The 25575-nt window shown below is 43.0% G+C and overlaps 1 protein-coding gene across 14 annotated transcripts in view; it reads left to right on the forward strand.

The window, feature by feature from the left end:
- MOBP (myelin associated oligodendrocyte basic protein) overlaps window positions 1–25575 on the forward strand; it is a 53629-nt gene that overhangs the window by 10173 nt on the left and 17881 nt on the right. For 4 of the 14 annotated variants that reach the window (XM_078354701.1, XM_078354700.1, XM_078354698.1 and 1 more), the window contains exons 3-5: window positions 16089–16298; window positions 16516–16806; window positions 25097–25319. In XM_078354701.1, the coding sequence (XP_078210827.1) occupies window positions 16093–16298; window positions 16516–16771 (462 nt within the window). In that variant the 5' untranslated portion in view covers window positions 16089–16092 and the 3' untranslated portion in view covers window positions 16772–16806; window positions 25097–25319. Of the gene's footprint in view, window positions 1–16088; window positions 16299–16515; window positions 17042–25096; window positions 25320–25575 lie in introns of all 14 variants that reach the window. The other 10 variants (XM_078354696.1, XM_078354695.1, XM_078354694.1 and 7 more) reach the window with 4 other exon arrangements.

The following is a 25575-nucleotide window of genomic DNA, read 5'->3' on the forward strand; positions in this document are numbered from 1 at the left end:
CAATCCCATCTACTCTCATGGCTTCAGGTGCCACCTATACTCCAGTGACTTTCAAATTCTATCTGGAGCAAACTTCTCCTCTGAACTATTCACATGACATCTTCATCTAGAAGCCTTCAAACACCTCAACTTGAATGCATTGAAAGTGAACTCATGCTTCTGTTTACCCCCCAAACCTTCTCTTTCTCCAGCAGATACTTTCAACACCCATCTAGTTGCTCAAATGACATACCTTGGATATACACTTGACTCCTCCTCATTACCACTGCTTATGTGCAGCAAATTACCAAGTCTTGTTAATTCTACTCTTGGAGTATTTTTGTCACTAACAGCAATATTCACATGGCTTCCTGGAATGGGTTTTGCCCATGAAAACGATTTTCCTTAAAGCTATGGAAGTGAGCTTACAAAAATGCACCTCTGATTATGACACATTGCTACTTAATATCCTTCAATGTATTAAGGATTTCCCGCCCTTCTAGTATTTTTTTGATCTACCAAGTGTGTCAGTTCACACCTCAGCCTCTGATTTCCTCTCCAGCCCTTCTTGCTGCACTCTGCTTTTTATATTCATTGTTACAGTCGCACTGGCTTTCTTCTAAGTTCTCAAATGTACCTGCCCCAACCCCAACTCAGAGTCTTCTGTCTCAAACACTCTAGGCCTACTCCTCTCTCTGCTGCAATAACATTGACTCACTCTTCAGCTCCTACCCTCCAAGAAACCTTCCCTGACCTCTTATCCTAGTTAAGATCCTCATCTATATGGACTCATTACCAACTGCACTTTCCCTTGATGGCACTGGTCACAACTCTAATTAACCAAGTACTTCTAAAGATGATACTTGCTTAATGCTGGTCCTCCTTGCTAGGATGTGCACTCCCTGAGGTCAGGGTCTTTGTTCATTGTCATATTGTCAGGGGCTAACACTGTGTTTGGCTCATCATATGTGCTCAGTGACTGCCTTTTTGAATGGATGAATGGTTTTAATACAACATGGAAAATATAAAGATGGGGGCAGAAAGATTGCAAAATGAAACAGAGGTAAGTGGCATTTCCCTTAGCCAAGGAAGTCAACTAGTGTAATTGTTATTGTGTGACTCAGATGATGGTCTTGGACACAAAACCCGGGAATACAGTGGTAAGCGATGTAGTGCTTATTTCAGCTTCTGTCTCTGGCTTGGCGTCTTCTTTGTCTCTCCAAGAATGGAACCCCTGGAAAACCCAAGGCAGCTTGGTAGCTATCACTGTTCACGAGTTGCAAGTGGAGCAATAAATTAGCCCATCAGGTAATCTGAGTTCTCTTCTTAAGTCTGCTGCTATGACCATAGATCATTTAGGTTTCCCTGTAAAACAATACAATTTGGGGCCAGGCATGGTGGCTCACGCCTGTAATCCCAGCATGTTGGAAGGCCCAGGCAGGCGGATCATGAGGTCAAGAGATCGAGCCCATCCTGGCTGACATGGTGAAACCCCACCTCTACTAAAATACTAAAATTCAGCCATGGTGGCGCATGTCTGTAGTCCCAGCTACTCGGGAGGCTGAGGCAGGGGAAATCACTTGAACCTGGGAGGCAGAGGTTGCAGTGAGCCGAGATCATGCCACTGCATTCCAGCCTGGTGACAGAACGAGACTCTGTTTCAAAAACAAAAAACCCCACAATAATATGATTCAGGAGATTGGTTGTCTTCCCCATAATTCAGGAAAGAACTATAAGAGGATTTGTTTAACCTACATATATGTACATTCAAAATCCCACCATTTTCAGAGGGGGAAACATATCATCCTTATTTCCCTATTTCTTCTATGACAAACACTGGATTAAGAAAGTCAAATAATTGTAAAACCTAGTACCCTTTGAAATTATAATACTTTCTATGGAGAGACCATTTTACGCTAAAACCTTAATTTTTAAAGTACCAAGTCCTACATAACATCCCAGGGGACAGAAGCACCTGGGGATTTTTAAGACACTTTCAATCCAATCAGTGTCAGCGTTCTTTCATGGCATGGATGGTGCAATAGAACCCTGAGGATTCAGACAGAGACTCTGCCCTCAAGGAGCTCACGCTGAGATCACAGACATACAGCTATGTTATGATTCTGCAGTCCACAAATAGAAGTATGTACAAGTTATAAAGATGGCCCAGAGAGGGACAAATCTTTTTGAAAGATCAAATCCTGATGAGGCAAGACCTCAGCTGGGTTCTTAAGGATGGAGAAAAGGCATTCCAGGGAAAGGAAATAGATACTCAAAGGTACACCTTCTGATCACAGGATAATGCTTCTGGCCTGTACCAGCAAGAAGTAGTGTGGGAGGTGAAGGACAGAGACCAAACCGTGAGGGGTCTCTGTGCCACATTAATTGAGAAGCCAAGGCTTGGTTCTGTAACTCAGGGGACCCTTGAAGTTTTTGAGTAGGGACAGATATAATCAATTTTGCATCATCTCTGGCAGCATGGAGGATAGATAAGGGAAAAGTGAGTCTAGAGTCAGGGCTGGCTGGCAAATAAACGGAGAGACCAGCTAAACCCATCAGTCCCCTCGGCCTGTAGAAAATTGTAGGAATACTTATCCGCATAAAATTCCAGGGTAAATTTGAGTGTCCATAAACTAAAACCACGCACTGTATAATTTTAGACACAAGAAACTGAAGGATATCATGTTATTTACATAACATTTCGAAAGCTACTGTACTTCTTGAATGTTTATCTGGCCCCCCTATAATCAGTGACGGTTTTACTCTTGAAATAGTTGCTAAATAAATTATCTGTGTGCTAAAGATAACACCCTTGGGTCACACACCTTTTCCTTTCCTTTAGAATAGCTGGAGACAGGTAGAGTTTGTTCATCAGAAAGGACTTTTGCGCAACTTTATGAGACGGTTGCAGGTGGGCAGTGTGGTTCTTGGACCACCTTAGTTTGTCCTTCCTGCCTAAAGCAAAGCAAAACAATGAGGGCATTTCACATGGCTTTATTTTGTGTCCTCGCATGGGCCTTCAAAATAATTAGGAGTCTCTTATTCCTTCATTTTTTCATAGTCTTGGCAGATCCCCACATCAGTATTAGATTGTGACATCTTGCTGCTTTCTGTGGAAAAGCACCCAGATTCCAAATAAATATGTGTATGAAATTTTCCATTACTGGCACTGGTTTCTCACCCCCAGTCTACTGTTTTAGGATACCTGGGGTATCCTAATTATGTTGGTAAATGTTTTTTTTTACCCCAGGTATCCTAAACATTGTCCTAATTTGTAAACCCTTCGGGTTCTACATTTTTGTGTTTTTGCTGCTGTGGACTGATGAACACAGAAACCATTGTCTTTTACTGTGTAAATCTACACTCAGAGGAAAGGGTCAGCCTCTGGCCTGAGAGGATTAGCAAGGTTTTAGAGATTACTAAAGGTCTCTAAGGGAGCTGGTGAATGTGGAATAAAATTACCCTTCAGGAAACATTGATAATTTTTATCACAGCTAAGGAGTTGGGGCTGAGCAGTTTTGGAAGGCTGTGGTTAGGCATCTGTGAAAACCCGGACCAGGAATGGAATCTCTGGACCCCCAGTTATGATTGCAAATTAGCCCCTGAAGAAGCACCTGTGTGCACGCCTCACTTTTAGGAAGTTGTGGGCTCCTTCTGACAGCCTGGGGCTCCCTGGCCTGTGAGCATTCGTCGCACCAACGCAAGTCGAATCAATGGTGGTTGAATGGACCCACCTCCCTCGCCGGTGCCTCTGATTGGCTGCTTGCCCCACCCTCTGCCCGACATCATTTCTCCCTGTTTCTGAGGACCAATCAGGATGGACACACACGCCGCTTCCTTGCTGTCCTTTGCTTTTTTCTGAATACTTTCTAGTTGCGAATATTTGTAATATGATTGCTAGCTGTAAAATATACCTCTTTTTCTATTATTTCCCTATTTGTCTACTTTTTTTTTGATTTATAGTTTGTTCTTAATGTAAACATCCTGGTTACTAAAACTATACGTTCCTATGTTGGGATATTTTCTTTTCTACAATCACTGGTCTTTTAACTTGTAACTTCAAGTTGTATAAAACACTCTTTTTATTCTATAAAATAGTCTTTATGATTTACTTTTCTCCTGCTCATGTTTGCTGTGTTAGAAGGAGCATGGTGTCAGGGTTAGGAATACATTCTAGTTTACCTTGGTTGAGCTCCTGGGACTCCATTTACTAGCTCTGTGATCTTTGTTGAGTTATCTGACTTCTCTGAATCTCTCATTTGCGAAACAGGGCTGTTATGGGGTTATGGGAATGAAATGAGTTAAACACACAAAGCCCTTGAACAGTGCCTGGCTTGTAGCTCATTCCACTTGTTTGCTATTATAATTTTTTTCTAGGATATTTGTTCTAATTTCATCTTGTCTTTATTTAGGGTAATTTCCCAACGATATTAAGTAAAATACAATAAATACAAATGCTCCCTCTGTTGTGATCCATGCTACTATACATATGTGTAGTATATGTGTAGTGTATAGCATGGAGGTACCTACTATACTCACAGCTTGCCCTCCGAAGTGGCTCTTCACCAGCTGTGCGTGAGAGTCCTGTTTGTCTATGGACTCCCTTCATGTCAGGCTATTTAACTTTTACCCATCTGATTCTTGTAGAATGGTATCAATTGTTATAATCTGTGTCTTTTTGATAATTGACGAGTTTGAATGTATATTCATATGCTTATGGGTCATCTGTGACTTCCTTCTCTGTAAATTGCCTTTTCACATGATTTGCCCAATTTTCTTTTGTTTTGTTTTTTTTTCCTTAATGATTTGTGGGAGTTCTTTAAAGATTCTGGATAGGAATTCTTTGTATACGTTATGTGTTTTATTCTCCTAGTTTTGCTTAACTTTTGACTGTTTATTGTGTCTTTTGATGTACAGTAGTTTTTTTTAAAATTTTTGAGACAGGTTATGGCTTTGCAACCCAGGCTAGAGTGCAGTAGTGTGATCACAGCTCACTGCAACCTCCAAGTTCCAGGCTCAAGGGATCCTTTCATCTCAGTCTTCTGAGTAGCTGGACTACAGGCATGTGACATCATGCACTGCTAATTAAAAACACAAATGTAGGGATAGTCTTGCTCTGTTGCCCAGGCTGGTCTCAAACTCCAACATGGGTCTCAATTGATTCTGCCTCAGCCCCCAAAGTACTGGGATTACAAGCATGAGTTACCATGCCCAGCCGGTAGTTTTAAATTTTGATGTAATCATATCTCCTTGCAAGTTAATTTTATAAACATTATTTGTTGATAAAAATCAACAAATTTGTTGAAGAATCCAACTGCCCCCTACCTATTTATAATAACATCCTTATAATATATCAAGTTCTCTTGTTAATATAAATGTGTTTCTGAGTTCTATTTTTGACCCCACTGTTCCACTTGTCTATTTCTGGGCAATGCCACACTATTTTAATTACTATTGCTTAGTAATGTGTTTGGATATCTAGTACGAAAAGTCCTGCCATTTTTTTTCAGACTTTTCTTAGTCCTTTGATTCTTGGTGCTTTGCTCTTCCATCAGATCAGATTATCATGTGCCACAAAAGACCACTGGTGATTTTAGTAAGAAATGTATGAAGTTATGAATTCACTTTGGAAAGTTTACATCTTTATGACAAATATTTTTTCTATCTATGGATAATTTTTCCTTCTGTTTATTGATACATGCTTATACTTTCACTGAAGTTTTAAATTTTTTTTCTCAAAACAATCCATACATTTTAGTTTTTGATTTATTTCTAGGTATTTCAGGATTCTTATTGCTATTGTGAATAAATTTTTTTTCAGATATTATTTTTTCCATACTCCCTGTCTCCCTGGGTGTTCTCATATGTTCCCTCGGCTGTAAATCTCATTTGTACGTCAAATACAATTCAATTGATTTCTGCCCCTCTCTCTTGAGATTTCTCAATCCTCATGGCCAATTATTCTCTTTTACAGACACTTGGAGGTTTCAGAAGTATCTCAGACTGAACGTGTCTAAGATTGAAGTCTTGATTCTTCTCTTTCCCATCCTTAACTCATTCCCCAACCTTAGAAAAATAATTGGTCATCTATCTAGCTTCTCTTGGAGACATTCTGGATGTCTGTGCTTCCTTGCTGACATTCAGTCTGACTTCATGTCCTATTCATTGTTAGGTTTCTTTTCTTGCTCATGCTGTACTCTGACCGTCCCAAGACCAGTCTACTAGGTGGCATCATCAGCCCTTAGACCTTTAGAAGCATCTCAGGCTTAACCTGTTTGGAACATAGTAGGCTCAATTAATATTTGTTGAATACATAAATGTCCAAAACTGTGCTCTTACCTCCCCCCAGCCTTCTCCACCTCAGTAAATTGCTTCATTGGGCGTTTGCCTAAGTCGTAAGTCTGACAGTCGTCCTTACCTTATCCTTTCTAACAAGTTGTACGTCCAGTCTGTCCTCATATTCTATTACTTTTGCCTCTAAAATCCACCTCCACTGCCAACGGCCCCGTTAAAGTCTCTCTTCCAGATTCCACTCCTGCTTACTTCCAGTCTGTGTTGCAAGGAGCTTGAGTGTTCTTCGTGGAACCTAAATATGAAGATGTATCTCCTTTAGTCAAGACCTCTCAACAACTTCATCTATTTCCTATTCCTGAGAGCTCACCTGCCTGCTCTTGCTTAGACCTTGCCCTAACCTCAACGTTCCCTCCCTCGCTGGGCTCCAGCCACCCTGCTCTCTTGTTTCTTGGGCACATCAAGTCTCAAGGCCTGTTTCTTCCTCGTGTATGGGTGACTCCCATGTATCTTTTGGATCTCAAATTCATTGCATTTCTGCAGGAATCCTTCCTTAGCCCTCCAATCTAAATTTGTCTCATTGCTATGTTGTTTCCTGCCACCCAGTTCCTTCCTTCTAGGGCCTTAATCACATTTCTGTTATATATTGAATATACTACTCATGGGGTAAGAGATGGTCTGTTAATGCCTTCTTCTCGGTACCCTAAGCTCTGTGAGCATAGGGACCTTCTTTGTCTTGTTCAGCACTTAAATGTACTCAACAAATCTTCAAATGGATGACTGTTAGTATTGTATTTGGCTGCATCGAACCTCAGTCATCTTATGTGTATACTGTTTGCACATATAGCCTGATGTCATCTGCCTTTCCTGTCAGTGGGGTCTGTTGTGCTCATAAATAATCTCAGTAGCTCCTATCTACCGTTCAGAGGATCCTTGTCAGCCTTAAAATTAGCACCAAGAATTGCTCTCCAGGGTACTAATATCTCACCTATTCAAGGCAGGATCTGGGTATACGGTTCTCTCCTTGGCTCCTGGCCCAGCCCCTGGTGAGGGTGCTAGCTCTGGAGGTGCCTGAGGGTAACAGAGGGAGCTGTAAGTTCTCTCTAGCTGATTGCCACATTGACTCTTAAGTGACTTCAGCTGGGATGGCTGGCCTCCCCAAGTTTCTGCCATATAATGAATGACCTAGCTTACTGCTGCTTTCAGTTTATATTAACAGAGGTATTTTCTTATATCAATACAGCTTCTTCATAAGTATCTTTAAAGATGGATAGCTAACATTCAGTTGGTCTTCAAATGACTATCTAATATTTCTGTACTTAGCTAATTATAAGAATATTAATAAATAACACATCCTTACTGCTTACATTGTATTTGCATATTTTGCAAATATGCAACATCTCCACACTCATCTTCTCTTCTCTTTTTTTTTTTTTTTTGAGACGGAGTTTCGCTCTTGTTACCCAAGCTGGAGTGCAATGGCGCAATCTTGGCTCACCGCAACCTCCGCCTCCTGGGTTCAGGCAATTCTCCTGCCTCAGCCTCCTGAGTAGCTGGGATTACAGGCATGCGCCACCATGCCCAGCTAATTTTTTGTATTTTTAGTAGAGACGGGGTTTCACCATGTTGACCAGGATGGTCTTGATCTCTTGACCTCGTGATCCACCCGCCTTGGCCTCCCAAAGTGCTGGGATTACAGGCTTGAGCCACCGCGCCCAGCCCTCATCTTCTGTTCTCTAATAAGTTAGGCTGACTTTCAGAAAGATACAGAATAATGAGTGCTTCACTTTTTCTGCTTTGGTACTTTCTTTACTACTCCTGTTTCTGGAGAATATGCAGAAATTAAGTTTGGGATTCTCCTACTATCCTCCCCCTGTCCTCATCGGTAAGTAAAATTCCACTTGCAATTTTCCATTCCATTTATTACTTTCTTACTGAAAATATATTTTATTTCTGTTTCTCTTCACAGAATGAAAGATTAAGAGATTTTATTGCTCTGAAGGACATTGATATTTAGCGAGTAAATATTAAATTGTGAAATGGAGGCAAGGTTTATAAAAAACTCATTGAAGATTTATAAATATCTTAAGACTCAAAGTTAATTCTTCATGCTTTGAAATAATTCAGTATTTTAAATGTTGACACTTCATCTTGTTCTTAAAACCAATTTACGAAAATTGTAATTCCCAGTTACCTCCATCTCTTTCTTGCAATTTTTTCATTTTTTTGAGACAGAGTATCCCTTTGTCACCCAGGTTGGAGTGCAGTGGTATGATCTCGACTCACTGCCACCTCTGCCTCCTGGGCTCAAATGATTCTCATGCCTCAAGCTCCCAAGTAGCTGGGATTACAGGCGTGCACCACCACGCTTGGCTAATTTTTGTACTTTTAGTAGAGATGGGTTTCACCATGTTGGCCAGGCTGATCTTGAATGCCTGACCTCTGTTGATCTGCCCACCTCAGCCTCCTAAAGTGCTGGGATTACAAGTGTGAGCAGTGCACTTGGCCTTTTCCTCAGTTTTTTCTAATCAGTTGAAGGTATGGTGGGGGATGGTGTGGATTTTGAGAAATTACAACCATGTACTAGAAAGGATTAGGAAAAAGGAAAGGGAAGGCTTAGGAGAAACATGACCTCATTTGATCAAGTCTCCTCTACTTTGTGAATTTTTGGGGGTATTCTGCATCCTGTGGAGAGCATACTTAGGTCATTGAAGGGAACTCTTCCATTCTGTTCCTTAAAATGGGAACAGAGAACGAGGCCTGGGATAGGTAATTTATTTTAACTGTTGTCACCTTTCTCTAGTGTTGGGCATGTCACAGTGATGTCATCCTATGATTGTGAGTGACCAGTTGATGATATCACTGAGGCCCCATCTCCCCTGCATGGACAGGGTGGTACGAATTATGACAGACAATTGATCTCACTCATAAGTTGTGCGGATTCTTGTTTACTTACCTTCTCTGCGCCTCAGTTTCTTCATCTATAAAATAAGGATACATGTAATCTACCTCCTAGGATTATTACCAGGGTTAAATAGATTAATAAATGTCATGAGCTTGGAAGAGTGCCCGACTCATAGTTAGCTCTCAATAGTACTATTATTTGCTATTGTTAATAACTTATACTTCTCAGTGGATGTGATTTAGCAAATAGTAAAATAACATATTTTTGGTTTTTGTAATTCTTAATTTCACATGGTCTGGCAGCTCACATACCAAGAATCGTGCCAGATAAGTCAGATCATTGAGTTTCCTCTATGGTGTAAATGCACGTGCTTTCTGCAAAGAGAGCTGAGCCCCAGGTTTGGTGCCTGGAGGTGAAAAGAGGATATGCTAGAGGCTGAGTCTTTGCCGGAGAGAAGGAGGAGGCAGAAAGAAGAATCTTGCTAGCCCAAAGAAGAGTGGGAAAGGAGAGAGAAAGAGAGAGAGGAAGCTAAGGAGACAGACATTTGTTTTCTCTTTTCTCTAGGTGAACCCTCGATACCGTGGTGGGGGATGTGGTATGGTGTGATAGAATCATCCAGATAGGTTTGAAATTGCTGGTGTGTGTATGAGGGGCAGTGACACACTGCAACAGGAATCGTGTAGTGGGGGCACTGCAAGCCTCTAGAAAAGGCTGCCCTCAGCCTCATCCAGCATGACTATGAGGGACTGCACAGAGTTGGCTGGCAGGCTGTCTAAGCCAATGGCCCAGAATAACGCTCTTGTTTCCCCACTTGCAATGCATGGAAACCAAACATTTCCTCAAATAGATGTGAAGGAGCTGGGAGGACAGCTGGACCAGAATAGGAGGCTACTGAGTCAGGAGCCTGGTGATCACTGGCTTTGGTTGGATCAAATGGTCAGTAGCAATGTGTGTCATTCATGCTAAAAGGCAGGTGAGACCAGATGAGGCACCCCATGGCAGAGCCCAGCAGAGAACTTTCCCTCACTGCCATGAAAATACTCAGCTTTCTCATACTCTTATCCACCTTGAGAATAAAGAGAGGGAGGTGAGAAATAGTCGTGTTAGGGAACTGAACTCTGACTACAAAGTAGGAAGGGACGGTTTCAGCTGGAAGTGATCAAGGCGCTCTAAATTTAGAATTTTGGTTGCTCTCTCCATTCCACATTCTTTCTCAGCCAATATTCATCATGGGATGGGCTTGTAATATCACATGAATTCTACAATTACAGAGAAATAAAAAAGTTCTTTTTTTTTTAGTAAAATCAATCTCAATTTGAATAAATTTGAAATTTCTTGCTTTCTTTATAAACCTGAAGTTTTCTTCTTCAGTATATATAAACATTTCATTCCTTAATTCACATAATAGGTCTGGAGTCTGATCATTATTTTCCTGTGGAGTTTTGATATGTAAAGCCAGCGTGTTGATCTCACATGGGGTTCAGGTCCTGGGTGGATACTGAAGGTCGAAGCTTGTCTCATACTCTTCCCATGTTGAGTTCTTTATACCAAGAGAAGAGCAGACCCTTGTTTACGGTTGTGAGGGAGCTGAGCGAAAGAAGTGAAATACTATTCTGCTATCAAAATATAGACCTACATCTACCCTTCATTCTGCCAACTCTATACCCACCTACATGTCTGACTTCCTGTGATGCCATGCAGATATGAAGGGGATGTGGCCTGCAGCATGTCAACTTACCACTTGCATTGTCTTTCCTTTCCAGAGGATGCCCAGAACTGAGGGCCACCTGCAGCTTTCATGACATAATTATGCCACATCCCATTGTTTTCTCAGAAAAGATGATAGAAAGAAAGGAGGAAGGATTGAGAGGAGGGCAAAAAAGCCACTTTATACTCATGATTTGAATTTCCACTTCCAGCCTCTTTAGGGAATGGCGAGGCTGTGTTTAAATATAGCATGTCACTGGTGGCTACATAGATCTTAATGCCATCTCTAGGACGTGTAGTGAGATGTGTATGTAGTGATTAAAGCTTGCTAATTAGTTTGCACAAATTACAAAAAGGTATAGTGTGTTTTTTCCCCCTAAAGAGCCCAGTTTTAGAACTTTCAAGGTTAGGTCCTTTCCTCTGTTGAGCAGATATTTTTGCCTGAACCTGAGCAGAGTCCCTGATGAAACACAGGGCTGCTAGAGAGCACCTGGGGACAGGGGGTACATGGCTAAGGGCTCCGCCGCTGTCGTGAAGGACACCCTTCGTTCATTCCCTTGTTTTGAATCAAACATCCTCTGAACACCTGTTTTGAATCAGGCACTGAGCAAGGCTTATGGACAACAAATTTAAGGAGACAGTGAAATAGTAACAGTAGCACTGAAGTTTCTAGATGCTTTCCTAGAATTGTTCACAGGACACAAAGGAAGGAGGCATGATCATTACTCTTTGGGGGAAGGAAAAGATCTGGAGTTTGAGCTGAACCTTAAGGCAAAAGAGGTATTTGCTGTGCAATTGTTTAGTGGTAAAAGACAGGGGAAGGCGCCCTATGGACAAGTTCCAAAGGCTTGAGATAATCTTGTCTCTTAGGGGCTAGGAATGATCGGGTTGGGCTGAATGCACTCACCAGAGGAGGGTTCCTTCTTGAATTAAAAGCCTTATTCTTAAAGAAAGATAATCTTCCCATAGACTTTTTGCCTACCTTTTATTGACTAGAATGTGGTCAAATGGGGGAGTTGTGTAGATTAAACCAGGCACACAGCATGGCCAAACAAAATCAAGGTTTGTTACTGAATAAGGGAGAGTGGATGTTGGGCCGTCTGCTAGTCATATTAACCATTAGGAGTTTGCTATTTTAAAATGATTATGGTATGGTGTTGGGGATTTTCTCATCTGTAAAATGGCGATAGTAGGAACAACCTGGAGGGTTGTTTTGGGGAATCAGAAATGTTAGATATAAAGTATATGGAAACATCTGGAAAGCCTGGAGATTATTTTACAATTTCAAATTTGGTTATTTTTCTCTCCATCCTGCCAGAAAGCTCATAATTATCTTTGCTTGCAATTAGGTGGTATGTTTTGTGAAAATGTCACGCGATGTTTAGAATTTGTTTTTAGCCACTAAAGTAAATGAAGATGTGATTAATGCTTAAGTATCATCAGACATAAATAGAGTGTGTCTAAAAAATTCAGTAGAATTAGACAGGTCATTTGAATGAATTCTCATCAGCAAAAGGAAAATGGAATTTATTAAGGAAGTTATTTACATTAGTTACAGTGCTAAAGTTAATTTAACAGCATGTATTTCCAAGGAATGTACTAGCAATGCTGGTGTGTTAGGAAACGATGCCTCTTGTTTAGCATGTGGGGCTTAGTGGTTTGAAATTGGAGGGTGGCATGGGACCAACAGTTGGGGAGGCAGTCTATAGAACCACTTAACCAGGTACCCCCAACTAAGTGCTGTATTTCTGCCACCGGGGTAAAGAGTTAGGAGCCTAGTCTTTTAAAAAATATAAACATTTTACTAAAGGAGGGAGAAAATATTATTTTGAAAGGAAGATGCATTTTCAGGTGGTTGTGCTAGGAATGGCGGGGTTCTTCCAGGGAAGAGAATTGCTTTTTTCATGCCCACGTATTGATGGATAACTAGAGGTGATGCTGCCCCCTGGCGGACATGGTCAGGGGAGACAGTTAGGGAAGTTGTCACGAAGTAAGAAACAACTTTCCCCCGAAGTGCTGGGGAAAAGACGGCCGGGCAGGGGTGCAGATCGGCACACAGTGACCCAGGCATCACATCAGCGGGAGCAGTGAATGGGATTTGAGAATTGAATTAGGGAAGGAATTCAGAGTCACAGTGGACTTTAAATCTCCTTCTTATCCCATACTAGTTATTTCTTAAAAAGTTGGGGTAAGAGCTAGATTTTCTGTTATTTGTGATGGGTGCCTGAGCCATTTGGGAAAAGGTGACCCTAGCAGGCTGGAGGAATTGGGAATATCTGGGTTGCCTGTGAAAAGCTGAGTAACATAGTCTCCATGTGCTGGGCACCCGAACAAATTACTCTTGAAGGTTAGTCCTGAAGTGTTTGTTTCATTTCATTATTGCCCACGGGAGGAGAAACTCTAGCTGAACTTAGCGAACTATGTAGGACTTGGGGAAGGGCTTAGTAGACGTTTAGGGTCTTTGCAATGAATCTGACCCTCTAAGTCAGCTGCCGCTTCTCATTGGTCTATACATACCTGTCTGGATAAGGCACTCCTTTGAGTATCTGATCAACTCCTCCTTTGGAAATTCAGCAATTTCTCTCCTAGGAGACTGCTACTCATCCTACCTCTCTGAAAATCCGTTATTCCTTCTTCCTGCAGCTTGAAGGCAGGTCCAGTCCTTGTCCTGGGAGCCTTCCCTTGCCTGACTCCTCACTGAGTTCGTATCTTTATCCATGCCCAATGTTGTGCCCCCTTCCATGAGGTGAACGGCTCTCAAGATGACAGCTTTAGGTCCTGAGTTTTGGGTGCCCATTTATTCATGGATATCCTTGGCTCTTTAAACTCACAGAATCTCAGACCAATGAGATGATCTCCCTCCTTGTCATCTAGTTAGACCTCAGATTAGCAGATGGCACGATTGTGTTCCCAGCCGCCCGGGCTAGACACTTCACAGTGAAAGGTAACTCTTGTCCTGCCTCATTGCCTGTGTCCTGGCTCTATTACCTCTCCCTGACATGATGAGGGCTCTCAGGGTAATGCAATTCAACTCTGTGTATCTGCTTAGGTATCAGCCATTCCCAAGCCCTCATCTTCAGCTAGATGAAATGCTTCGGCTAGATGAAGTTTTACCTTGTTCTGTAGCCCATCATATTGCCCTCTCTTCTGTGACTTTTCATGCCATTACACCAGCACATTCTTATGTTCTAGAGCATGCTGCCTTTGTATCACACTTACTGATGTCTGTGGACATTCCTCTACCTACAACATGAGCTAGTTGTGAGCAGGATGCTTACCTGATCTACCCTCTTCATCTCAGTGACTTGTAGTTATTTAGTCTCAGTAAATGAGAGTTTTCTGGTCAGTAGCATATTATGTGCATTCTAGTCACTTGCCTGTATCTCCACTGGTGGATAAGTTTCTTGGGGACTGGACTAAGCATGATTTAGCTTTGTGTCCAGCATGTGAACCGAGCTTTGTGCCAGGCACAACTGAAGTATAAAAGAAATGTTAAATTAAATGGGTGAAATTAACTCCATTAATCATTTAGTCTTTATTACACCTTAAATAACATTAAAAGTTTAGGATTTAAAAAAATTAAAGGTTTGGCAAAAGCAGATGAGCCTATAGGAAATGGACAAGGAGAGGCTAAAGATAGAGGAGGAGATCTAGGAGAATGTGGTGTCACAGGAAAGAGTTGAGACGGAGACCAAATATGAAGACAGGTGGTTTAGCAGCATGGAGGTCCATGGAGAGCTACGTAGAGCTATTTCCCTGGGGAGGAAAGGACCAGGAGCCAGAGTGGGGTGCACTGATGAATGAGTGAGGAGATGTAAAGACGGAGGAAAAAAGCATTAATAACTTTTCAAGAACTTGGCCTATGTAAAAAAGGAAGGTAAAAGGGGAGCAAAAAGACGTGGGAGCAGGATCCAGGGAGGATTTTCTTAAAATGGGGCATCATGAGCATCTTAAAAGCTGATGGAGTGGGGAAAACTTCCTGGGAAAAATATAAAACCTTTAATAAGAACTAAGGTACTTAATTACATAAAACTAATTATTTTTGCATGATAAAAGCAGGTGAAATATTGGGAAAGAATATTTTTAACTTACATGACAGATGTTACACATAATTTGGAAGATCACAAACAGAAGTGCCAAAATGTATTTGTAACTGTATTCTACCTGCTTCTCAGCTGTCATTTCTATTTGTAGCAGAAAACAACCACACCAACTGACGAAAACATTAGAATATCCTCTCAATGTTATTTAGTTTTCTGTACTCGTCCTGAAAAACCCAGATTATTGGTTCTGTGTTCAAGGAATCCATCCCTTTTCCATGCTTTCCTTGACCTTTGCACACACCTGCATTGGTCATCATAACACTGTTTGTAATTACATTCTGCACATCTGGGTCTCCAACCTGATCCTGAGTTTGCTGAGAGCAGACATTGTCAGTATCCAGTTGATGCCCATCAACTATGTAGACTCTTGTTGATTCTTGCTGATTGATTGTTACCTAAGTCCCCTGTGGGCTTTGGCATTTTGTAATGGCAGGCAGGACTATTTCTGCGTTTGTCACATTCCTAGAAGGAACGTTTTCAGTCCTCAGCTTAGCTCCCCTGTTGCCCCTTCTGAGTCAGAGCCCACCTTCTTCAAATATAACTATGCTCTGATTTCTAGCACCATCGTTTAGTTTTGCCTGTTTTTGAATCTCAGACAAAATCCGCTATACAGCTTGTTTTCTTTCGTTCAACATTGTCTGCGATGTCAAATGTGTTGATGTATGTCAGTAGTTTGTTCTTTTTCCTTGTTGTGTAGTGTTTTCCTGCATGAACGATGATTGTTTTAATAATAAGCTGTTTTTCTTTCTTTTTAGAGAAAAGGCTTTTCCTAGCTCTAGAATATTATTTAGTCAAGGATATGTTTTAAACGTTTTCCTGTCTTACATGGGTCTCTAACACATAAAGTAAAACAAGAGCCCAAGTTTCTTTTTCTCCCCGAAAACACGATTTTTAAAAATACACCAATGAAAATGAACTGTGTCTCAGTTGAGCTCCTTTCCACGGAGTTGCGGGGAAGCTGGTCCTGCAGGGTTTGCTCGTAGGACGTCCCCGAATGCTACTTGGACTACGGGAGCGGCAGGGGGGAGCTTCCTGAGTAGCGGGCTCCCTCGCCTGATGCGCGTTTCTGTCTCCTCCCGTCTCCCTGCATCGGCGATTTCCAGTGAGATGAGTCAGAAAACGGCCAAGGAGGGTCCCAGACTCTCCAAAAACCAGAGGTACTCCGAGCACTTCAGCATCCACTGCTGCCCGCCGTTCACCTTCCTCAACTCCAAGAAGGAGATAGTGGATCGGAAATACAGCATCTGTAAGAGTGGCTGCTTCTACCAGAAGAAGGAGGAGGACTGGATCTGCTGCGCCTGCCAGAAGACCAGGTGAGCCGCCCGCCCTCCCCGCTCCGCACCCCGCTCCGCACCCCTCTCCTCCCGCGGTCGGCGCGGGGTCAGGCTCCGACCCGGAAGGCGTTCCAGGGCGACCGGAAGCTGGGTGGGGGAGCAGGGCCTTCCCGCCAGTTTCCAGCTCCAGTCGGCGTCGCTTAAGCAGCCGAGGAGCGCCCTGGCTCCCGCCTCCAGCTTCTTTTGGCCCTCTCAGACCCAGCCGCCGCGCCACGTCCCCTCAGAGGCCCAAGAAACAGCCAGCTACGCCCCCCGCGGTGGTCAGAGCGCCAGCCAAGCCACGGTCCCCTCCGAGGTCAGAGCGTCAGCCACGCCCCCGCCCCGAGGTCCGCCCGCCGCCCGCCAAGCAGCGTCCCCCTCAGAAGGCCAAGCAACCGCCGCGCAGCAGCCCCGTCCGAGGGCCGGGCGCCAGCCGCGGGGGGTCCCCCGTCAAAGCTTCTAGGTTCTGGTAACACCATCTCTTCCCTTTTGCTCCCCACGCCCTAAGGTTAGTAGCTGCGTCCTGCGTTTACTAACCCCCGGCGGTCCCCACGGCCCCTTCCGCCTTGTCAGCAAGCCGTGACGTCACTCCCTGCGTCCAGTCCCCTCCGGTGGCCATACCTGGTGTGGCTCCCGGCTCCTCCCGGAGCTCTCGCGCCTGCTCCAGGAGGCTGTGGCCGTTGCGTCCTCTGTCTGATGGGACGGGAAGTTGTGTCCATTGAGACGAATGACCGCGGTGCCAGGTTGAATAAACGCGTTCCTCCGTGCCGGTGCCTCAGGGCGAGGAGGGATGGGGACTCCGACCGGTGTCCGTGTGTGTAAAAGGAGGGGGTGATGATCCAGTGACCATCCGGCCGCCGTCGGGTGACTCGCTTTCCCTGACGTCAGCCTCAGCGGCGGTGCCAGCCGCCCATTCACGCACTCGCTCAGCCCAGGCCGGAGGGCAGTGGTGCGACCTCGGCTCGCTGCACACCGGAAGAGTTCCGCAGGCCGTGCTGCGGGAAGGGGCTGTGGCGCGAACCGGCCGCGCTGCGTGGGATTGATTCCCCAGGACTGAGTTCAGGAGATGCCTTGTTCAAATGAGAACAGGTGTCGGCTGGGCGCGGTGGCTCACGCCTGTATTCCCAACCCTTTGCGAGGCTGAGTGGGGAGGGGGGATCACGAGGTCAAGAGATCGAGACCATCCTGGCCAACATGGTGGAACCCTGTGTCTACTAAAAATACAAAAAAAAAAAAAAAAAAAAAAAAAAATAGCCGGGCGCGGTGTCAGGCGCCTCTGGTCCCAGCTACTCGGGAGGCTGAGGCGGAAGAATCGCTTGAACCCAGGAGGCGGAGGTTGCAGTGAGCTGAGATTGCCCCACTGCACTCCAGCCTGGCGACAGAGCAAGACTCTGCTCAAAAAAAAAAAAAGAAAAAGAAAAAGAGGTGTCATCGTGTAGGCATCCGTGCCCTAATGTCCTCATAATATGCATGCACCCTGGACCATGAGAGCCATAAGTAGGGAGTTACTGGCTCTGACACAGGAGTTTGGGGCTTTACAAGGGGCGTTAGGCAAAGGCAGGATGACCCATGGAGACAGAAAAGGAGAGCCAGAGACACACATTTACCTACGCTATTTTAGTAGGCCAGTTTGTTTTTTTTCTTTAGATTTTTTTTTTTTTGGGGGGGGGATGGAGCCTTGCTCCATCGCTCAGGCCGGAGTGCGGTGGTGCGATCTCGGCTCACTGCAACCTCTGCTTCCCAGGTTCAAGCCATTCTTATGCTTCACCTCCCAAATATCTGGGACTACAGGGGGCTGCCACCACACCCGACTAAATTTTTTGTGTGTTTGTAGTAGTGATGGGGTTCTGGTCTTGAATTCCTGACCTTGTGATCCACCCCGCTCGGCCTCCAAAAGTACTGGGATTATAGGCATGAGCCACTGCACCTGGCCTATTTGGCCTATTTTTTTTAGTTTTCTTAGAGCAGTTTAAGGTTCACAGAAAAATTAAGGGGAAGGTACAGAGATTTCCCCTATATTCTTGCCCCAACACACACATGCGTGGCCAATTTTTTTTTTACTTTTTAGTCCCTTTACTCTTTGGAATTGAATCTGTTTATAAGTTAGTAGTGGGTATTCATTGTATTTCAGATTCTTATGTCTACTCTGATACCCAGCACTTGTATAGCATCTACTGTGTGTAGATGTCATGTGATGCTTACTGATTTAGTTGGAAGAAGAGTCAATGGGGGAGAATGTTAAAAATGCCCCTAGAGAATGTGGCTTTTTGGTCACTACTAAGGCCTAGATATCTGCATTTTTAGCAGGCATTCACCCCCACAAGGTACAGTTACATAGACAGTACACAGACTACACAGTGAGCAACGCTGACCTAAATTATCCACAAATGAATATTTCAGATAATTTGTGATATGAAGTAAAGAAATGTGAAAAGAGACAAATTTATGGTACCAAAAGTGAAAACATGAAAAAGGCACAAAATTAGGAGAGTTTAATCTGTAAAGGAAGTAACAAGTCACTAAAACTTTAATAGCTAGTTGTATGCCAGGTTCCGTAGTTGTTAATTGAGACCCTCTATAGGAGCCTGAATAGAAAGGGCCTAGCACAGGTAAGTATTGATATGTGGAAGTAGTTAGAAAAATATTTGAAACAGAGGAAATTAATTGTGTAAAAGGCATGTCACCTGTGGTGGCTTTGGGTGGCTGGGGTTCAAGCAGAACATGGAAAGGAGTTAGAAGACAATGAAAGCAAACTTTACCATACCCACAGATTTGTCTGGCCCTAACCTAAACTTAGGAGATATCCTGGTGTTGGCGTGCTTTGACTCCTTCAGTTGACTAGTCTCAGTGGGTATAGAGAAGGTGCCTTCATAGGCTGTTATTACCTCCTCAGCCATGGTCCCTTACCTGGGAACAGAGGATCTGAAAGGCTTCATTAATAATGTCCCATGACTTCACTTAGGCACCATCTGAGTCCTACTTGAGATATTCATTTTTCCTTCTTAGATTTCTGAAGGTTTTCAGGTAACATATTAGAGCCACTTCTTTACCATATTGCCTATTCCTTTTATTGATACTGATTGACTGTTTTGATTCAAAGGAGTGAGAGGCAGGTTGATGGGAAAAATTTGCTCTTAAGCAGAGCTACTAACTTGCACATGAAGAAAGAGTAAAAAAGGTTTTCTGAAGCCAACTTGCTTTCTGAAATGGTGCTATTTCTGAGGTATTGCTTTTAGAGGTTAAATAATTTTGGCAAAGGCCTAATTGGGTTCTTTATAACTCCCTTGGATAGGTCTTCTCAAAAACCAAAGAATGATGAAATCTCAGAAACCGATTATACAATTTCCAGCATCCTGATTAAACATGGTAGCATTCTTAATATTTGATAGAAGGAAACCCAGGCATCTCCCTCTTTTTATTCTGTCCTCTCAATTCTAAGATTTTAGGATTTCACAATGTAGTCATTGCCTTTGGGTTTAACAGGTGTATTCTGGGCCTTTTTTCGTTTCAGTGCTCTGCTTTTGGGAGCTGGGGGATTTGTGGTTCTTTGAAAACTGCTGTGGCTGTGGGTGGTAATTTGGAGTCAATCAGTCACATATATGGGGCAGTGCTATGTGTGCCTTTGACTCATTTTTTTCTGCACAGCGTGTTTTATTAAATTGAGCCCTGCACACAAGCAGCCTGGAAGGCTGTGATTTTCCAAGTCACAGCAGAGCTAGGGAAAAGGCCTGAGTTCTTTGCTTTCTGTTCAGGCTCTTGTTCTGCCTGTGCCTCAGGTTGCGTTATTGCTTTTATGAGTTTGGGTGACTGAACTCTTGAATCTTGCCCTAAGTATGCCGTATAGTCTGTCCTATCTGGGAGCAGGCCTTTTTACATCTTGGTGGTCCCTATATCACAATGTGTATGCAAAGCAGATGCTTTTGCAGAGGCCTGGGTTAGCCAGAGAGGCCTTCGGTCCTGGGAGCTGTGTATTGTTTTGCAGTGTGATAGCCTCTGCCTGGTCGCAGGTCCTTACCTGGTCCAGACCACATGGTTAACTACTCCCTCTCTGATAGCCTTAACCCAATTGTCTCTCATTCCTTCAGCACTCGTTTTATAAATCCCCAATTCTGGATCAAGCTCACAACCTGCCTGCATTGGTTTTTCAACTGCTGAGCATGGTCACGTGTGCACGGAGCTGCTGAGCAGTTTGGGGAAAGCTTTGTAGCCTGGTGGGTTGGTGCCACCACAAAGGGATGAACCCCAGCCACTCCCCAGACTGTCCTGGCTCCGCCAGCCCCCACACATTCATCAGAATATACATCTGTCTTTAAATCCTTCCCCTCGGCTTCAGGCTTACCACTGAGAAGAAAGTGTCATAAGTCTTTGGCTCACACGAGGACAACTACCACATGATTGTTCTGCAAAATATTAACTCCCTCCAAGATTGTGATTATCCCCAAATGTGAACTGGAATTGAATCCACCTTGTAAACCAATCCCTAGAGCCTTGGTAACCATATTTCATAACCATTAAGATGACATCAGTACCTGGCAATTTTGAACAATTACCACCATGGTAATTCTAATAGTATTTAGGACCTCTGTGATTCTTTACATCCAAAGAATGCTCATGTCCATTCTCTATTTTGATGATACAGTACATCAGTCAATAGGCCATAAGGAAAGTGGAGCCATATCTTGAAATGAGGATATGTAGAAGGCACAGGAATGAACTAACTTTCTTCTCAAACCCTACATGACCCTGAATTATCTGTTTCCTCTCTTCAGCTATGTGGGCAGTCTTTATAATTTTAACCTTTCAAGCTGTGCTATAATATAATGACTAGAGCATTTTATGTAGGACATGACTTTTGTGTACTAGTGACCTATTATTATTTTCCTGTTTGGGGTTTTTCAGGGTGAATGATGTGGGCTATTTTGTGGAAACAGTCTAGAGGGTAGGGGCATTTATTCTTTGACACATCTAGCTTGTTAGACAGCAAAGTGGGCTGCAGCAGCAAGGTATAATCCCTCAGGAAAAGAAGGGCAAGTGCTAGCACCTGGAAGTGGGGCTGAGCACAAGAGCGGAAAGGGCAAGGGGTTGTGAGCAAGGCACCCGTAGTGTCTGCTCTGATGGTTACCTGTGGCCTTCATGTTGCTTTTCCTAAAGAAAGCTGAATCCAGTCTATATATCAACAGTGCTTTCTGTTGGATTTGTTGGGCTGCTCTCTCACTCAGTCTTTAAACTCTCTGTTCTCTTGGTTTCTGTGACTCTCTTCTTTCTTTTCTCTGCAGGAACTTTCCTCCTCCATCTTCTTGTGGGTGCTTCCTTTTCTGCCAATTGCTTATTCTTGAGGTGCCCTAGGGTTCCATTCTGAGCTCTCTACTTATATGATTTTGCCTTCTCTTGTGGTTTTAATTGTGACTCTCATGCTGATGACTTCTAAACCTTAATTCATCCTTGACATTAATATATGAGCCTATTCACTCAGCACATCAGTTTGATGTTGGAAAACTTAATCTGTCTGCACCTGACTTCATTCCTACAAAGACTTGTTCTTTTTTTGTTTGCTGTATCAAAAAATAACACAGCTGTCCAACTAATCCTCAAAGTTGGAAACCTTAGCACCATTGTAACTTCTGATTTTCCCCTGCATATAAATGTCTGCCAATTTGACTTTCTGATGGGAAGGGGTGCAGGGTTGAGAATAGGCTAGAAACAAAGTAGAGGGAATGGAGATAGTTGACAAAATAGGGCTCCTCCATAGCACATATGGAAAAGCTGTTAGGTTGTACGAAGTAGAGAGAGACCCATTAATAGGCATTAAGATAGAGGCAGGTCATGCCAGAGGATGAGTGAGCTAGAAGCTTAAGAAGATTGGAATGTTAGAGACCAGGCTTCTAGGCAGTAGTTGGGGCTGGCTGACCTCAGCTCAACAGAGCTGTATATAAATCATTTGTTCTTAAGGAGCTCCTTCTCCAATAAAGGAAACAGATTGCCACCTCTGAAATCATCAGTGGAATCACAACTCCACATCCACACTCTGCTTCTCTTCCAACTTGTTGCCAAATGCCCTCACAGCAACTGTTCTTAAACTTTACCATGCTCCTCCAGTGCTCTGACTCCTCCATTTTTATCTCCATCTATCAGACTCTTCACTCTCCTCCCTTTGCAAATTAGAAATGATATCCCAACATTTTAAGCTCTTTCCCAAATACTCTAGAATCCCCTGCCTTCTGAATATCTGTTTTGCACTTTTACACCCCTGGGAGAACCCCAGCCTTGGATGAACCCAACTGTCTACCTTCACCATAGTTGTTTTTGGGCAGCTAAGTATCACTGGGGAAAAGCACACAGCAGGACAACAGTAGCTGGCTTTAAGCAGAATTCTGTTTATCCTATCACCAAGCAGTTTCCTTTTGGGCAGTCATAGTTCAATTGCATGCATTCAGACAAAAAAAGGAAGCATGGGCCTCAGAAGCATGCATGTGTGGTTTATATGCACACACACATATTCCACATGTATCAGGCTTACTGAAGTCTAATTTACATATGGTAAAATTCAACTCTTTAGGCATGCCTTTCTATGCACATAGTCGTATGACTACTGCCACAAGTGAGATATAGAATATTTTCATTGCCCTTCAAAATTTCCTTGTATTTCACCTTTGCAGTCAACTCTCTAGCCCCTAGTAACCACTGATCTAGCTTCTGTTCCTATAGTTTTGCCTTGTCTAGGATTTCATGTAAGTGGAGTTATATAGTATAGCCTTTTGAGTCTGGCTTCTTTTACTTAACATAATACTTTTGAACCATATTGTTGCATATATATATGCATCCATGTGCAACCATGGCCCAAGATTTTAATCTCTTTCACAAATACCCTAGAGTCCCCTGCCTTCCAAACATCCGTCTTACACCCCTGGGAGAACCCCAATCTTGGATGAACACAACTATATATATATATGCATCCATATACACTGGCATCATTCCAACAATTGGAAATTAAAATGAAAAAAAGGCATGAATTGAAAAGGTTTGAGTCTGAGCTCTGCTGCCTGTGGATTTCCTTTGTCTGAATTACTTATTCTAAGTCACATTTTTCCCATCTGTAAAATGAAGATATTATCTACTTCATTATTCATCATATTATAGTACTAGGTAAGTGAATGTTATTGGAATAATTATTTAATAATGGATACATCGTGTCATTTAACCCTAACTACTAGCATATTATTTCCAACTCAGTTGCCTCCCCTGGTTGATTTAGAGTTCAGGGGCTGTTACTATATAAACTAGTCATCCCTATACCATCAGTGTGGCTGCCATTGCTAGTAAAGTGCCAGTTAGATAATTCGATGCTCATATTATCTGGGATGCCACAGTGGCCGATTGCAGTGATACTTGCAGAGGGTGATGCCTGGGGTCTGTGGGCTTCCATGCTAGTCTCAGCATTTGGGTTTTCTATTCAGCAGGATCTGTGGGTAGTTTGAAAACACGCAGGCTGCCACATGTCTGGAGGTCATACAGCAATCCAGAAAGTGTAAAGAGAGTCCTTCCTCAAATTTCAAGGGATGTGTTCCAATCTTCCAGGCTACAATTCACTCTACAAATTTTAATAACATATTTCTGCATTTAGTTTTTCTGGTATCCTCAATCCAGTTTGAAGGGCATCAGCATTGCTAGCTTGATACATAATTTGGGATTTTAAAAATCCTATTGCTAATACCTGAATATGAATTTTATTTCTAATATGAAAAACTTTCCAAATTACAAAAAAGCTGTGATCCTCATAAGTTTGGTTCTAGAATAAAATGATGTGACACTCCTAATCCATGCATTTTGGTTTTTGTGTATTTGTTCTTTAAACTATGACCTTTGATGACACACTGAAACTATTCAACATGGCCTCATTTCAAAGGCAGTCACAGAGTTCTGCTGCCTAAATAAATTAAAGCTGATATCACACAGCATTTCTGTTGGGTAAGCTTGCCAGCAATGCTTGTCTGGGCCACATATATATAATGTCTTTATTGGATGTTGTTTATTTCCTTCTTGAACATGATTTATTCCCCCATCAAAATAGGAACATGTCAATATGTTCACAATTTTATAAGTGTATACACTCTATGTGTATATGTATGTACATTCACATTTTTATGTCTATAAGTAGTAAAACTTTTTTTCCAGGAGGAGGTGTACTTTAATTTCCTTTGTGTTTTTCCTTTTTTTTTGAGACGGAGTCTCCCACTGTCACCCAATGGCACGATCTCGGCTCTGCAACCTCTGCCTCTTAGGTTTAAGCGATTCTCCTGCCTCAGCCTCCTCAGTAGCTGGGATTACAGGCACCCACCACCAGACCCAGCTAATTTTTTGTATTTTTAGTAGAGACAGGGTTTCACTATGTTGGCCAGGCTGGTCTTGAACTCCTGACCTTGTGATCTGCCTGCCTCAGCCTCCCAAAGTGCTGGGATTACAGGCATGAGCCACCACACCCGGCCTCCTTTGTGTTTTTCTGTGTTTCAAAATTATCTACAATGATTAACCAGAAAATTAATATTATAATTATAATAATTATACATAAAATAGAACTTTTAAAGAATGTCTTTTCTAGGCTCGGGCCAGGAAAAAATATTATCATATTATTTTTGACCAGAGATTGCCAGATTTAAGAAATTAAAGAGAGGGATTTTGCAGAATAACCTCAAAGCTAGTCTCAGAATTCACAATTACATTAACTGAGCTCAGAGCGAGAGAGACAGAGTATATATTACCTACCAATGTCATGTATTTTTCTTTTTCTGTTTGTAAACCAGATTGAAAAGAAGGCTTAGGCCAACCCCAAAGAAGAAGTGACCAAGGAGGAGTTTAAAGTGAATGGATGGTCTCGGCTCCTGGACTCACTGCTTCACAACCCATCTACCCTTGGACGAGTTATCTGGCTTCAAATATTATGCAAGGGCAAACACCTGCTGATGCAGCAACTGCTGATGCTCGTTGTCCCCATGGCATGAGGGCCTCAGGGCAGCCTGCCTGGAGGTGAGCAGGGGTATCTCTCTGTCTTATACTCCAGTCAGGGGGTTCCAGCCACACCTGCAGGCTCCAGAGCTCAGTGCACAGTCTTTTCTTCCCCAGGATGTGCACAGGCCTCCAGGGTCTTTCATGACTCAGGGTCAGGGTGGCTCAAGTACCAGTCCACATGTTGTCCTCCAGATATTCCTTCCATCCCTTGCATCCTGTTGCTCAGCCTGACTTTTAATTGTTAGCTTTCTCCTTTGTAATTAGTCTCTATCCG

This window comes from Callithrix jacchus, chromosome 17 (genome assembly GCF_049354715.1).
Source record: "Callithrix jacchus isolate 240 chromosome 17, calJac240_pri, whole genome shotgun sequence".
Taxonomy (NCBI): domain Eukaryota; kingdom Metazoa; phylum Chordata; class Mammalia; order Primates; family Cebidae; genus Callithrix; species Callithrix jacchus.